General features: G+C 43.1%; 1 protein-coding gene across 1 annotated transcript in view; it reads left to right on the forward strand.

Annotated features, from left to right (window-relative positions):
* Positions 1–15,680, forward strand: part of LOC109930964 (dynein axonemal heavy chain 8-like) — a 2,199,840-nt gene that overhangs the window by 1,632,838 nt on the left and 551,322 nt on the right. The window contains 1 exon segment of the mRNA XM_048596622.1: positions 4,955–5,036. Within this exon segment, the coding sequence (XP_048452579.1) occupies positions 4,955–5,036 (82 nt within the window).

The raw sequence follows: 15,680 nt of genomic DNA on the forward strand, positions 1-15,680 counted from the left end.
CGTCCAGCTCTGCACCTTGTTGTCTAAGATTACATGGAGTTAGGGGCAAGGTACTAGCATGGAAAGAGGATTGGCTGGCTGGCAGAAGGCAGAGAATGGGGAAGAAGAAGTATTTTTCATGATGGTAGCCAGTGACTAGTAGAATTCCGGAGGGTTGGAACCACAACTACTCACATTATACATTAACAATCTGGACAACGGGACTGAGGGCATTGATGCTATGCTCGCAAATGACACAAGGAGAGGTGAAGGTCCAGGTAGTGTTCAGGAAGTGGGGGCGCTGCACGTGAACTTGGACATGCTCAGCAAGTGGACAAAGAAGTGACTGATGGAATACACTGTGGGAAAGTGTGAGGTTATGCACTTTGGGAGGAAGAATAGAGGTGTAAACTATTTTCTAAACAGGGAAAGGCTTCAGAAATCTGAAGCACAAAGAGACTTGGAAATCCTAATTCAGGACTCTTTAAAGGTTAACACACAGTTTCAGTTGGCGGTTAGAAAGTCAAATGCAATGTTAGCATTCATTTCAAGAGGGCTAGAATATAAGACCGTAGATGTACTGCTGAGGTTGTTTCAGGCTCTGGTTAGACCACATTTGGCTTCATCGGAGGCTGCACTGATGATGTTACGCAGCAGGGTAATGAAACATCTGATGAAAAACAACGAACCAGCTCGGTGAGCCAACCAACACAACATTTGGAATATTATGAGCAGTTTTGGGCTCTGTATCTGAGGAAGGATGTGCTGGCATTGGAGGGGGTCCAAAGATGAAACACTTATCATACGAGGAGCGGTTGAGGACTCTGGGTCTGTACTTGATTGAATTTAGAAGGATATGGGGGGATCTGATTGAAACTTACAGAATACTGAGAGGCCGGGAAAGAGTGGACATTAAGAAGATGTTACTACTAGTAGGAGAGACTAGGACCTGAAGCCACAGACTCAGAGTAAAGTGACGACCTTTTAGAACTGAGATGAGGAAGAATTTCTTCATCCAGATGGTAGCTAATTAGTGGAACTTATTGCCACAGAGTTCTGTGGAGGTCAAGTCATTGAGTCTATTTAAGTCAGAGATAGATAGGTTCTTGATTGGTAAGGGGATCAAGATTTATGGGAAGAAGGCAGGAGAGTAGGAGCTGAGAAACATATCAGCCATGATAGAATGGTGGAGCAGATTCAATTGGCCGAATGGCCTAAGACTGCTCCTACATTTCATGGTCTTATGGTGAGAGCAGAGTGGAAATTGGAAGTGAAATTGATTTTTTTCCAGTTTCGAATGAAAGGGTGTAGCAGCATTGATGATGTCATTGCTGCACCAGAAAAGAGGTGTGGGAGGTGTGCAAGGAATGCTGCACATACCCCTGAAAGAGACAGGCATAACTGGGACCCATGCAGATACCGATGGCCACACCGTTAATATGAAGGGAGTGAGAGGAGTTAAAGTAGAAGTTGTTCAAAGTAAGAATGAGCTTGGTCAGGCGAGAAAGGATGGTGATAGATGGAGACAGTTCAAGTTTCTTTCTAGGGAGAAGCGGAGAGCCCTAAGACCATCCTGATGAGAGATGGATAGTGACAAAGGGGCAACTGCTGCCAAGGACCAGAAATTTTGAAATCTGTCTCTGGGGACTGTCTCTATCTAGCTGCTTATCTCTTCCCCCATCTCTTAACTTACCTTCAGTTTAAATACCACTGGTTCCTGGCTGCTATCAGTTCTGAAGAAAAGTCAGCAGAGTCAAAATGTTAACTCTGCTTTCTCCCCACAGATGCTGTCAGATCTGCTGAGTTTCACCAGCAATTTCTGTTTTTGTTTCATATCTTCAGCATCCATAGTTTGTTTTATTGTACAAGATTCTTGGGTGACTGCACAGAGTATCATAGAATCCCTACACTGTGAAAACAGGCCCCTCGGCCCAACAAGTCCACACTGACCCTCAGAGCATCCCACCCAGACCCATCATCTCCTTATAACCCACCTAATCTACACATCCCTGAATATTATGGGCAATTTGGCATGGCTGATCCAGCTAACTTACACATTTTTGGACTGTGGGAGGAAACTGGAGCAATCCCACACAGACACGGGGAGAACGTGCAAACTCCGCACAGACAGTCGCCCAAGGGTGGAATCAAACCCAGGTTCCTGGCTCTGTGAGGCAGCAGTGCTAACCACTGAGCCGTCATGGTGTATATGCATGAAAAGTTTATTTTCCTTTGTGGGAGTATCTAAGACCAGAAGGTATCATCTCAGAAACTAGGGGTCACACATTTAAGACAGAAGAGGAATTTCTTCTCTGAGGGCAGTGCATGTGAGGGATTCTTTACAGCAGAAAGCTGTCAGTGCTAGATCGTTAAATATATTCAAGGCTGTGATAAACTGATGTTCGATAAATGAGGAAAACAGGTTAAGGGGATAAGGCAGGAAAGTGGTATTGAGGATTATCAGATCAGCCATGATCCCATTGATCTCAAGCCAGATTGATAGGCTGAGTGGACTACTTCTGTTCCTATGTTTTATGGTCACTAATTGCTCTGAAGAAGGTGAAGGTACCTTCTTGAACTGCTGCAGTCCTTGGCCTGTTGCAACAAAACAGTTAAGAAAGGAATTCTATGATTAATTTAACCCAGTGATTGTGAATGTTAATTTATCTTAATCTAGTTTATTATTTTCCAAGGGGCAAGTTGCATACTAGAGATAATAGTTGGTTCTGCTTCTTAATTTGGCGCCCAGCTACACAAATTGACTATACAGAACATCTTTCTTTGTCCTACCATGTCATTGATGCCTACATGGACCACAACAACTGGAACTCCCATTCCACTTTTTCAGGCCTGAGCTGAGGTCTGATTCCCTCATACTGGGCTCCAGTGCAGACGTGGGCAGAAGTAGAAAACTCAGCTCCTCAAGCCTGGTCTGCTATTCAATAAGATTATGGCTGATCATTCAATAGCCTGTTCCCACTTTTCCCTACATGTCCTGTGAATCCTTTAGCCTCAAGTGCTACATTCAATTCCTTCTTGAAATCATACAATGTTTTGGCCTTGACTGCTTTCTAAGGTAGCAAATTCTATAGCTCACTGCTCTTTGCATGAAGAAATTTCTCACCTCAGTGCTGAATGGTTTACCCTGTACTGTTAGGCTGTGACCCCTAGTTCTGGACTCCCTTGCCATCAGGAACGTTATTCCTCTGTCTATTCCATCAGTTCTTTTTAAAATTTTAAAGGTTTTTATGAGATAGAACATAGAATCCCTACAGTGTGGAAACAGGCCCTTCGGCCCAACAAGTCCACACCAACCCTCAGAGGATCCCACCCAGACACATTCCCTTATAATCCACACATCCCTGAACACAACGGGCAATTTAGCATGGCCAATTCACCTAGCCTACACATCTTTGGACTGTGGGAGGAAACCCACACAGATACGGGGAGAATGTGCAAACTCCACACAGACAGTCGCCCAAAGGTGGAATCGAACCTGGGTCCCTGGCGCTGTGAGGCAGTAGTGCTAACTACTGAGCCACCGTGCTGCCCGTAGACCTGTACAGCACAGGAACAGGCCCTTCAACCCACAATGTTGTGCTGAACATGACAACAAATAAAATTAATCCCTTCTGTCTGCCCTTAGTCCATATCCCTCCTTCTTCTGAACTCCAGTGAATGTATTCCTAACTGATTCAACCTTTCCTCATTGGTCAGACCTGCCATCCCAGGAGTCAGTCTGGTAAAGCTTTGCTGCACTCTGTCTAAAGCATGCACATCCTTCCTCAAATAGGAGACCAAAACTACCCACAATATTACAAGTATAGTCTCATGGCCCTATATAATTGCAGCAAGACATCCCTACTCCTGTAGAAGAATTAAGTGATTGAACATATCGCTGGAAAGCTAGTATAGGAGGCTGGGCATTAGATTTCTGGGACATTTGGGACAATTCTGAGGAAGTTAGGACCTGTAGAAGGTGAAGAGTCTACACCTGTACAAATCCAGAATAAATGCTCTTTGCTAGTACTGTTGAGGAGGGTCTAAGCTAGATTAGCAAGGGGAGAGAACCTGTGGGCAAATTCAGAACAGGGAGTAAGAGGCAGAAACTTAGCACGTGACTCTGAAAGACAGAGGAAGCATTTTCAAAAAATCTGTTCTCTTCATTCCTTTTCCCTAAAACTGTTCCAGTTACCTGTTATTTTTGCACTTCTTAGAGGTGTACTTGCGTATTTGCTGTTCTGTCTCACTCTCGTACCCCTGTTGAGATCCATGGTACACACTCATGAATGTGACAGCCCTTTTTTTGTTCCCTAGCTCAATCCATTTAACCTCCTTTGATGAGCCTTCTAACATCCTTCATTCTTCCTCACAGCTGTAATGGTTTGTTTGATCAGGATTACCAACCCTCTCTCTTTTTATCCGTCTCTCCCTCTCACCTTAAAGTCAAATCACCAGAACATTGCTATTACAGAAACAGAAGAGGGGACAGGAATGACAGATCAATGATATCATTCTATTGTACTTCTATTTGTGCCTTAGCACATCTGTTTTATTTGCTGTAGCCATTATACTGAAGTATAGTCTTGAGCAGGGCAAAACTTTGTAAAATTATTCTCTAACCTTTGTTTCCTCTGCCTTCCAGATTCTCTTACTAATTTTTCTGAAACTTTCCCTCAATATGTATCCTTACTCGAAATATATTGTGTGTCATATTTTTTCCTGACTGCAAGTTTACACTTTGATCTGGTTGTCACCAATATTGTTGTTGTGTTCTTAAGTCAAATGCTTGCTTCCCAGCATATCTCCATTCACTGTAACGAGCATTACAGTTTTATAATGATTGGAGAATCTTACAACAAAAAATGCTAGTTTTAAAATAAATTATGAAGGGTATCATGAGACATTGTCTTATTTACTTTTATGTTTATTTTATATGTACACATTTGATTTGATTCAACACATCAAGCAGAAGGGGGACCTTTGGCTACTCAAGCAGTTTTGAGGAATTTCCTCCCTTTTTGAAGGCTGAAGTGCTCTTGGCAATTCCAAATGTGGTATGTTAATATTGCAATATTTTACATACTTAGAAAACTTCAGTTGATGCTCACAGTAGTTTAAATTCACCCTGTAAAACAAAATCTTGTTTATCAGTCCTGTCACTTAGTACCTTGACATCATTTTCACCAAACAGTTGAACGCATAACTTTTCCTTCTGGCCACACCATCCTGCTCCATTCTTGATGAGGTCCAGATGGGTGGAACTGCGCTAGTTACATGTTTCACCATCGTAAGATTATCAGCTGCAATTGCTTCTCTTCCTGCTTCCACATTGCTACCTCAGTATTCTATTCTTGGCAGACATCTATTTTTCAATTACTTATTTCCATGTGATAATCTCGACTTCCAACTTGAGTCTTAAAACATCCAGTGCTATCTCAGTAACACATCAACCTGAGCCTGAATTGTTGCGCTGCTTGTCTGACATCCTGCACCAAATGAGAAGTAATCTTCTCCAATTAAATGTTTAGAAGACAAAACCTGACACAAACTCCATTCATAAGTCACAAACTCCATCTCTGGCTGGTGTCTGAGGCTGAATTAGGATTTTGGCAACATTTTGAAGAATGTAATGAGCAGTCAGCCTCACTATTTTTCAGGCTAGTGAATTGCACAACTGTAAAACCATGCATCACTGCCCTCTGCCCAGCTCTTCTTTTACTTAAATCACAATCCACAATTATTATGCTTCCATCTTAAAGGTGAAACCTCTTCTTCTTAAACTGTATCCCCAAGTTCTCCTCTCCCCCTCAAGGAGCAGTATCCTCTAATATCACCCTGCTAAGCCCTCTCATGATCTTAAATGTAAACAAGATGGCCTCTCATTCTTCCAAACCCAATGTGTTCAACCTTTCTGCATAATACAAGCCCTCCACCCCAGGAGTTACTTGTATGAGACTTCTTTGAACTGTTATCGTAATTGTATTATCTCACAAATAAGGAGAACAAAACTGTACATAATACTTTATATGTGATTTAACCAAGAACCTGTACAGCTGCAGTAAAATTCCATGCTTTTAATTTCTATTTCCTCTCTACATCCTGGATTTGTTACAAGGAATCCCTGTTTTGAGTCCCTTCTCTATCATGTTCCAGCATTGATCAGGTATGATCTCACCTTTCATACCATGTTTTTCCCTTGAATAGTTAGATTGTGTCTTTCATATATTTTCTCTTCTGGACATAAAAATCCATGAATTAGAGGGCAGGAGTATGCCACTAAGTTGACTTTTCCATATACCATCCCATCCTTGATTATTGTAGACAGTTGTCAGACTATCTCTTTTTACCAACTCATTATATTCTATAAACAATTACATTGAGAGAGCTTCAGCAAAGTCATGTTACATTACAATATGACCTTAACATAAAAGAAATTCACAAAAATGTAAAAAAATCATTAATTGAAACCTAACAAATCATGCAGCATTAATTGAAAATATTTAAGTAATTCTACATTTCCCGTTTTCCCCTCCTTCTATAGTATCTCATGATTATGACACTGTTGATAATGTAAGCACATAAATCCTACAATATCCTTTCCCATCACTATAATGCAACCCTTGTACTTTTCTCCTTTTAATTACATAAGAACTGCACCTGCCCAGTCAAAAGAGGGAGGATTTGAAAAAAGTGCCGTTAAGTCACCCTGCGCTTAATTTCACAGTACAGCTGTCAGGTCAGGTACTGACATTGCATTTAATTTAAAGGCAAGTGTAGAGGCAAAATCTGCATATAGTTAGGAAGAGACCAACTCACAGAAGTGTATAGCCATTGTTGCATAGATGTACTAAAGATACTATAGTGTTAAGGCAGCTAGTTGACATCACAACACATTATGGTATAAAAGGTCTCTATCGTACTCTCTGTACACACAGCCTGAAAGCAGCCAGTCTGTTAGCAAGTCAATTGGACAGCCAGCCAACTATGTATATTGTGTAATAGTAACATAAATAAGCATATAGCCCAGATTACATATGTAAGTCTGAGCTGTCATATTAGTGTACACAGTTGTTAATCAACTTCAAGATGTCGGCTTTAACGTGCACCTTAGGCTCTGTGATATATGTTATGTGGGCTGACATATTGAAAATCATATCACATCATTGCAAGTGGACACGTGGGCAGCAACCAGACACTAGAAGCGTGTCACAGCAAGTTGGTATTGAAGGTTGAAATGGTGATAGCAATAATGAGAGGTGTGGAAATTCTTTTCCTCACCATCATCCATCCACTGTCTGAATTCAGAACTGAAGTTGACACCCAACAGCTAACATCCAGCATCAAATAACAGTGTCTCTATGATAAATGTCAAATGGACTAAAATTTGGAAAACCACATAATATCATGGTGGCAGCAAATGAGCACTGAAAGGTGATAGAAGCTGTGGTAGTTGTTAAAAATTCTTTGCTCAGCAGTTATTATTCATCAGTCTGAGTTCAGAGCTAGAAGGCAGGAAGTTCCACCAATACCATTAAGGATGAAAATTCATAATAATCATGGATCACAAACCCCTACTTGGTTTACTTAAAGACAATAAGGCAATACTGCCCATAGCTTTAGGCTGCATTCAGCTGTGGGCTATAATACTAATTACTTATAATTATAAGTTAGGACACTGACCATGAGGCTGTGGTGACTGCGGATGCATTGAGCCACCTCCCAGTAGCAGATACACCACCCCATAGTATCCCCAGTGGAAGAGTCTGTAATAATATTAAATTTTCTGGACCTGCTCTCAGTCACAGCTAACAATATCAGACTTCGGACACAGAAAGATCCATGTTTCCAAACTGAAAAATTTGGTATTAATGGGGGAAACCGAAGGTCTTCAGACTGGAATTGAAACCTTTTTGAGCCCGGAGAGACCAGCTCACTGTAGAGGATGGCATATTGTTATCTGGAGCAAGAATTATTGTCCAGAGTGAAGATCGCCGTCAAATACTGCCTGAACTCCATTAGGTTATTGCCCAGGACAGGGTGTCTCTAGAACCCTGCAGACTCCCCAACCAGTATACCCGATATTAATTTACCCAAGACTCTTTGTGTGCATCAGGGAAAGAATGACACATTACAAGCCAGCAGTAAATGACTTAATCGAAGACAACAAAGGTAAGAATTAAACTTTTCAATTTTAACAAGTCCATTTCTAATTATCCAATTCTGTAGAAATGTAAATATTTCCCAGATACTTGTAACTTTTGCTGGTTCATCAAATTCTTTGGTTTATTCCTCTCTCTTCACAGGTTGATTCTGTAGTGATTGTAACAAGGTCAGCCAGGTGGATGTCCTAGGAGATGAGTTCCCTGTTTGGGGCTGTTAATCTGGTCCAATCAGGGAGCCCTTGCTGTTAGCAATAAACAGTAGTGTCAGATGTTCTGCTCACAATGAGAGCTGGATCTGAGGAAGCCAGATCAGTGTCAAGGACTTTCCATGTGTAACTAATCGGTGCTTCAGTGACAGGATACCGGCCTCTGAGGAATTATTTCGGTGACAACAAGGGAAAAGCACACTCCTGAAGAAATTCACTTGCAACAGTCATCTTTGAGTCGGGATAAGTATTTGTGGTATCATGCTGTTATTTGGGAAGCTTGACTCGTTTGATCCTGCCATTGAAGACTGGGCCCAGTATGTGGAAAACATATATTATGTTTTTCCAGGAAAGAGCCATTGGGGCAGATGGAAAGCAACGAGTAATTCTTCTGACAGCTTGTGGACTTGCAGCTTGTGGACCCGCAGCTTTGTCAGTTATTAGGAGCCTAACTTTCCTGAGGCACCAGATACTAAAAACTTTCAAGAGTTGACGGATTTAGAATCATATAATCCCTACAATGTACAAGCAGGCCATTTAGCCCATCAAGTCCACATTGACCCTCCAAAGAGCATCCCACCCATACCCACCCCCATGCCTGTAGCCCTACGTTTCCCATGGCTAAATCACCTAGCCTGCACATGGACACTATGGGCAATTTAGCATGGTGAATCCACTTAACCTGGACATCTTTGGACTATAGGGGGAAACTGAAGCACCTGGAGGAAACCCATGTAGACACGAGTCGAACCCAGGTCCTAGGCCGTAGTGCTAACCACTGAGCCACCATGTGTTAAGGCATATTACAACCTGAAGCCTCCTCTAATTCTGAGACGCTATCATTTTTACTTGGCAACTTAAGAATTAGGAAAATGTGTCGGGATTTTTGATTAGGTTATGATGACCAGCTGAGACATGCAACTTTGGTTTAACCCTTAATGAGATGCTGAGAGACTATATGTGGGATTAATAATGTAACCATGCAAAAGTGCCTATTAGCTGAAGCCTAACTGGAATTCAAACCAACACTACAACTGGCTTTATCCTGGATAAAGATGTAGCATTTCACTTGCAAGGTGTATTGATGAAAGGGACATCCTTGTGAGTCTGACTGAGCTAGGAGAACACCACTTGAGTGAAAGCAATTGCATGGTCTCACTCAGGACATATACTGAACAGAGGGACTCTAGGTCAGCCCACATAAAAACCCCAAAACAAAGCCAAGCCTTGGCCAAATGTTTAACATTTTCTTGAGGATCCGGGCCGGCAAGCCATTGCAGTTGCTGTCGGTGTGTGGTCTCGAGACAGCAAAAGAACACCACTACACCGAAATTGAGTAAGAGGACTCATAGGCCAGTATGCAGGATGGTGCATACCCGGGAAAATCCACCCACACCTGATTTGGAACAGTTAAATTGCTTAGCAACATCCAAACCAGAACCAATAAAAATAAACATCTGGTTAATAGTCACCCATTTCTAAGGGAGATTGATATTAGCGCATCTGTTTCTATGATCGCAAAATTAGTCTTTATCAAAATTCAGTCTGGATTCCAACCCTCACATTTGCGCAAGAACTCAGCCAGGCTGAGAACCTATACCAGGGGATCATTACTAATTAAGGGTACAACTTCAGTTGCAGTCGCTTATGAGAAGCAGCTGGTTCAGTTACCAATAATTGTTGTAAAAGCCTCAGGCCCAAGCTTGATGGGGCAAAATTGGTTGAGAAAGATTCAGCTAGATTGACTCAACATTTTTAAATTCAAAAATGGCTGCCTGAGTGAAGTTTTAGTTAAATAACTGGAAGTTTCTCAGGGATGTCTAGGGACTATCAAACGAACCAAAGCCAACTTTCATGTTGACCAGGAAGAAATTCCATGATTGTGCAAGGCCTAGCCTGTGCCATCTGCCATATGGGCAAAAGTAGAGAAGAAAATCAGAAGTCTGGGAAGCGAAGGAATCATTAAACCAGTCTAGTTTGCAGAGTGGGCAGCACCGATCATACTGTTTGTGAAGCCCGATGGGAATTGGAATCTAACTGTAACTTACAGAATACTGAATGGCATGGACAGAATGGACATTGGCAAGATGTTTCCATTGGTAGGAGAGACTGGGATCCGAGGACACAGACTTAGAATAAAGGGAAGACCCTTTAGAATGGAGATAGGAGAAACATCTTCAGCCAGAGAATGGTGAATTTGTGGAATTCATTGCCACAGACGGCTATGGAGGCAATGTCATTTGAGTATATTTATGACATAGATAGATAGGCAGGTCTATGCCTTAGATGGGAAAATACATGACTTCCAGACACCCTAAATGACCTACTTGGACTACAGAGTTGACAAGACTGGGTTACACCTGTTGGAAGATAAAGTGAGGACAGTCAAAGGTGCCCCGTTCCTACCTCTGAACCAAAGCTTAGCTCTTTCTTTGGGCCGGTGCTTTATTCTGGAAAGTTCATACATTACCTGGCCTCCATCCTGGCATCAAGTCTTAAAAAGCGTCAGCTTTGGAAATGGTCACGTAGCCAAACCCCTTAGCCTTCAGGGAAGTGAAGAAACAGATACCATCCTCTAAGGTGTTGACACATAATGATGCCAAGCAAGATCCAGTATTGATATGCGATGCATCACCATAAGGCATTAGGGTAGTATTTAGCTCATATGTGGCTCAGTAAAGAGGAACGCCTGATAGTGTATGCATCAAGAACTTCGGCTAATGCAGAGCATAAAGATGCTGTTTTGAATCACAGAGTGTATCTGTGCGGTTCTTTTTGGATTCGATTAAATGTAGTTAAGAGAAGGCTCAACAACAACAATTTGCTTTGAATGTGAATGATTTTTAAGTGTAGTGGTAAAGATGGAAAAGAACCAAAGGCAACAGGTGTCATGCCCTTTTGCCCATCAGGGACCCCTTGATCAATGACTGGTCTGGAGGCTGAGGTTATTTCCTGGCACTGTTCACAATTCCACTCCGAGGCGGTCCAACACTTGGAACGAAACTCTCTCTCTTAAACAGTGTAACAAACAACCAGCACAGAGAACAGCAGATACAGAAGACAAAAGTGCTGGCTAATGCAGAAAGCACAGCTACGGAAAAACAAGCTGCAGGTGTCATTTTCACAGGACTCATTCAAGGTCATGCAGCTTGTCGAGTATCATCATTAACTTTCCCATCCTATACAATTTATTTTCTCATGCAAGCATTGAATATCACCATCAACTTTTAGCCCTACGGCCCATCCTATACAGATGCCCACATGGAGAAGGAAGGTTTGGCAGTGATATTTGCAGTCAGGAAGTTGGTCTCTGCCATGTCCCAACATGCCTCGAAGTAGACTGGAGAGTGGGGTCAGGTTGATCCCTGCCAGGGATACCTTCCTGGCTATCTTCTCGAATTTACCAAGGGCTTGACCAAATAGGAACACTGTGTTGATTGGTTTTATCACTTTGAAATATTGTTAATGGCTCTCAATAGGTAGCTAGTAGTGAACTCGTTGACATGTCTGCTTTGGCAACTGGAAATCTGTTTTTTTTTTGCCAGAATATGCACCTGATCTTTTTGTCTGACTGAGGCATGCCTGCCCCATGTATCTGGTGTTGTTTGTTTGTCAGGAAATGTTGAACCGCGCTTTAATACTTGCTAATGTGTTTCTGGTGCATCTCTAGTTTTTAATTGTCTGGTCTTGACTGTTACAAGGAACTGTCACCTGTGTATCTGTATGTCTTGGCCAAGGCATATGCAGCATACCTTGGCAGAGGCTTCGCAGTGGGGTTAAAACTGATTCAGAGATAGTAGGAACTGTTAATGCTGGAGAATCTTTGATAACAAGGTGTAGAGCTGGATAAACACAGCAGACCAAGCAGCCATTTCTGAAGAAGGGTCCAGACCTGAAACATCAGCTTTCCTGCTCCACTGATGCTGCTTGGCCTGCTGTGTTCCTCCAGCTCTACACCTTGTTATCTGCAGCATACCTTGCATTTTTGGCCATTTTCTGTGTCCTGTTTATTTCAGTTGCAATGCAATGGTATTCTAGTTTTCCTTTTTTTAATGACTTTTACTTGAGCAATCACAGGCTGCTACAAAGTCCATCCGGGGTCTCCAAAATGAAGATGTTGGTTGAAGGATCCCCTCGCCACCACCCAGCCACAAACCCCTATGACACTACGCACAAACACATAGGCAGGGTATCCTAGGGAAAGGATGGAAGATGAAGACACCACCCCAGTAATTAAAACTTAAAGACTGCTCTGTTCTGACTCAGAACCCAGGTCTTGATGGTTAGTTACCACAGGATAGGGAATTGTGGAATACATGTATGTTGAGACTGTTTAATTTAGGCTGAGTAGTAATGAGTTAAAATAATACATGACTAGGAGCATGAAATAGGGAAACTTTAGCTTTATGAAACAGTGCATATTGCTGTAACTGCAACCTGCCTTTCCCTAGTCTGAGAAGTCACGTAGGATAGATAACAAAAAGCTAGGGCTCGCAGCATCTGTACACTCTTACCTTCACTGCATTCCACTTAAATTAATGTATGTTTGGTTGCCTAAGTAATGACCTTGCCTTGCGAAAACACAGTACAATTGCAGTTTGCTTTAACTTGTTTAATCAGAGCCTACCTGACTGCCCTGTGAGACTGTGTCTTGGAGCTCTCCCTGCTGTAATCAATTGCAAGCTTGAATAAAGAAGCGCTACCGCTGAAGCAAGACTCTCGTCCTCTCGTCTCTGGCTAGGCCAGCATTTATTGCCCATTCCTAATTGCCCAGAGGGCAGTTAAGAGTCAACCACATTGGACGGCACAGTGGCTTTGGGGCGGCACAGTGGCCCAGTGGTTAGCACTGCTGCCTCAGGGACCCGGGTCGAATTCCACCCTCGGGCGAATGTGTGGGGTTTGCACGTTCTCCCTGTGTCTGCGTGGGTTTCCTCCCACACTCCAAAGATGTGCAGGATAGGTGGATTGACCATGCTAAATTGCCCGTAGTGTTCAGGGATGCATAGCGTAGATGGGTTATAAGGGGATGGGTCTGGGTGGGATGCTCCAAGGGTCAGTGTGGACTTGTTGAGCTGAAGGGCCTGTTTCCACACTGTAGGGATTCTAAGATTGCTGTGGGTCTGGAGTCACATGTCAGCCAGACCAGGGAAGGGATGGCAGTTTCTTTTCCTGAAGGACATTAATGAACTGGATGGGTTTTTCCTGACAATCAACAATGGATTCATGGTCATCATCAGATTCTTAAAAAAAAATTCAAATTCCACCATCTGCTATGGCAGGATTCAAACCTAGGTCCCCAGCGTATTATCTGAGTCTCTGGATTAATAGTGTAGTGATGATACCATCTCCCCACCAGCAGGGTTGCTAATGGAAAGAAGACTCTGCACCAGGCTAAGTCTGATCTTCCAGGACGTGAAGGGGGTGGGTGAAATGGCAGCAGGAGTTCTAGTGCTGAATCCAAGACTTTGCCAAATGAGAAAGACAGTTTGATATAAGGAATGAAATATAACACGTCACGGCCTCCCGTTTTTTTAAACTGACAGTATATTTACAAGTGTTCCTCCATTGTGGTTGCCATGCTTCTGTAAAGTTGTAGCCTTCAACCTTGGCAGTTCGACATGAGCTTCAGCGCTGAATGATCTTGGGGTGCATACAATACACATTTTTTCCATCTTAGGCATACACCTGCTTTGGAAAAACACCTTAGGCCTGTATCCAAGTTCTTACAGCGTTTCTTATTAGTTTTCCCTGCTATCAGGACTTCATCTAGATAAATGGCAAAATGTTCTCAATCATCCACTGAAAAATTGAACAGGCTGACAATACCGAAATGGCAGTTTCGTACATTGGTACAAGCCCTTATGGGTATTAATTATAGCAAAGTTCTGGGAATCCTCGTCTAAACGGAATTGCAAGTAAACATGGCTCATGTCCAGCTTCATGAAGGACAGCCACCCCAACAGCTTTGCATATAAATTCTGTATCTGAGAGATTGGGTATTTATCCAGCCACAAAAATTTGTTTACTGTTTGTTTAAAGCTCCAAAAAACAGGAACTGACCCATTGGGCTTGAAAGTCAATATGACCAGTGTGGCTTATTCTGCGATCTGTATTGGTTTGATGATTCCTTCATTTTTTAGCCTTCTGATTTCTGTGGACGTCTTTGCCCATGAGGCAACTAGCACTGGGAAGGGCTTGCAAAATCATGGAATTGCTTCCTGGTCAAAATACAAAGTCACTTTCACTCCTATGATCATCCCTAAATCTTCCTGGAAGACTTCTAAGTATTTAATTAGGTTCTCACTCAGGCAGCTGTTTTCTAATTGAAAAATATTGCACCAATCTAGATAACAAAGACAAAGTTCTGGAAAAGCTCAGCAGGTCTGGCAGCATCTATGAAGGAAGTGTTGCTTCACCTGGAAGGCATGTTTGGGCCCTTGGAAACTGGGGAGGGAGGAGGTAAATGGGCAGGTGTTGCACCTTTGCCGGTTACAGGGGAAGGTGCTGTAGGGCTGTGAGGAGGTGTTGGGGGTGAAGGAAGTGTGGACCAGGGTGTCTCGGAGGGAACGGTCCCTGCGGAAGGCGGACAAGGGAGGGGAGGGGAACATGTGTCTGGTGGTGGCATCTCGCTGGGGGGTGACGGAAATGGCGTCTGATGATCTTCTGGATGTGGACGCTGGTGGGATGGGAGGTGAGGATGAGGGGAACCCTATCGCTGTTGCGGGAGGGAAGAGAAGGGGTGAGGGCAGAAGTGCAGGAGATGGGTCGGACCTGGTTGAGGGCCCTGTCGACAACGGACATGGGGAATCCTCGGTTGAGGAAGAAGGTGGACATTTTGGAGGCTCCCTTGTTGAAGTTGGCCTCATCTGAGCATATGCGATGGAGACAGAGGAACTGAGAGAATGGGATGGAGTCTTTACAGGAAGCAGGGTGTGAGCATGTATAGTCCAGGTAGCTGTTAGAGTCAGTGGGTTTTTAGTGGATATTAGTGGCAGGTTTATCCCTAGAAATGGAAACAGAAATATCAAGGAAGGGAAGGGAGGAGGCAGAGGTAGACGAGGTGAAAGTGATGGCAGGGTGGAAATTGGAGGCGAATTTGATTTTCCAATTCCAGACGAGAGAGGGAAGCAGCACCGATGATATCATCGATGTATCAGAGAAAGAGTTGTGGGTGGGGCCGGAATAGGACTGGAACAAGGAATGTTTCACGTACCCCATGAAGAGACAGGCATAACTAGGGCCCATGCGGGTACCCATGGCAAACCCTCTTACCTGAAGAAAATGAGAGGAATTGAAAGAGAAGTTGTTGAGGGTGAGGACAAGATCAGCC

Source organism: Rhincodon typus, chromosome 5, assembly GCF_021869965.1.
Source record: "Rhincodon typus isolate 14 chromosome 5, sRhiTyp1.1, whole genome shotgun sequence".
In the NCBI taxonomy this organism is placed as follows: Eukaryota; Metazoa; Chordata; class Chondrichthyes; order Orectolobiformes; family Rhincodontidae; genus Rhincodon; species Rhincodon typus.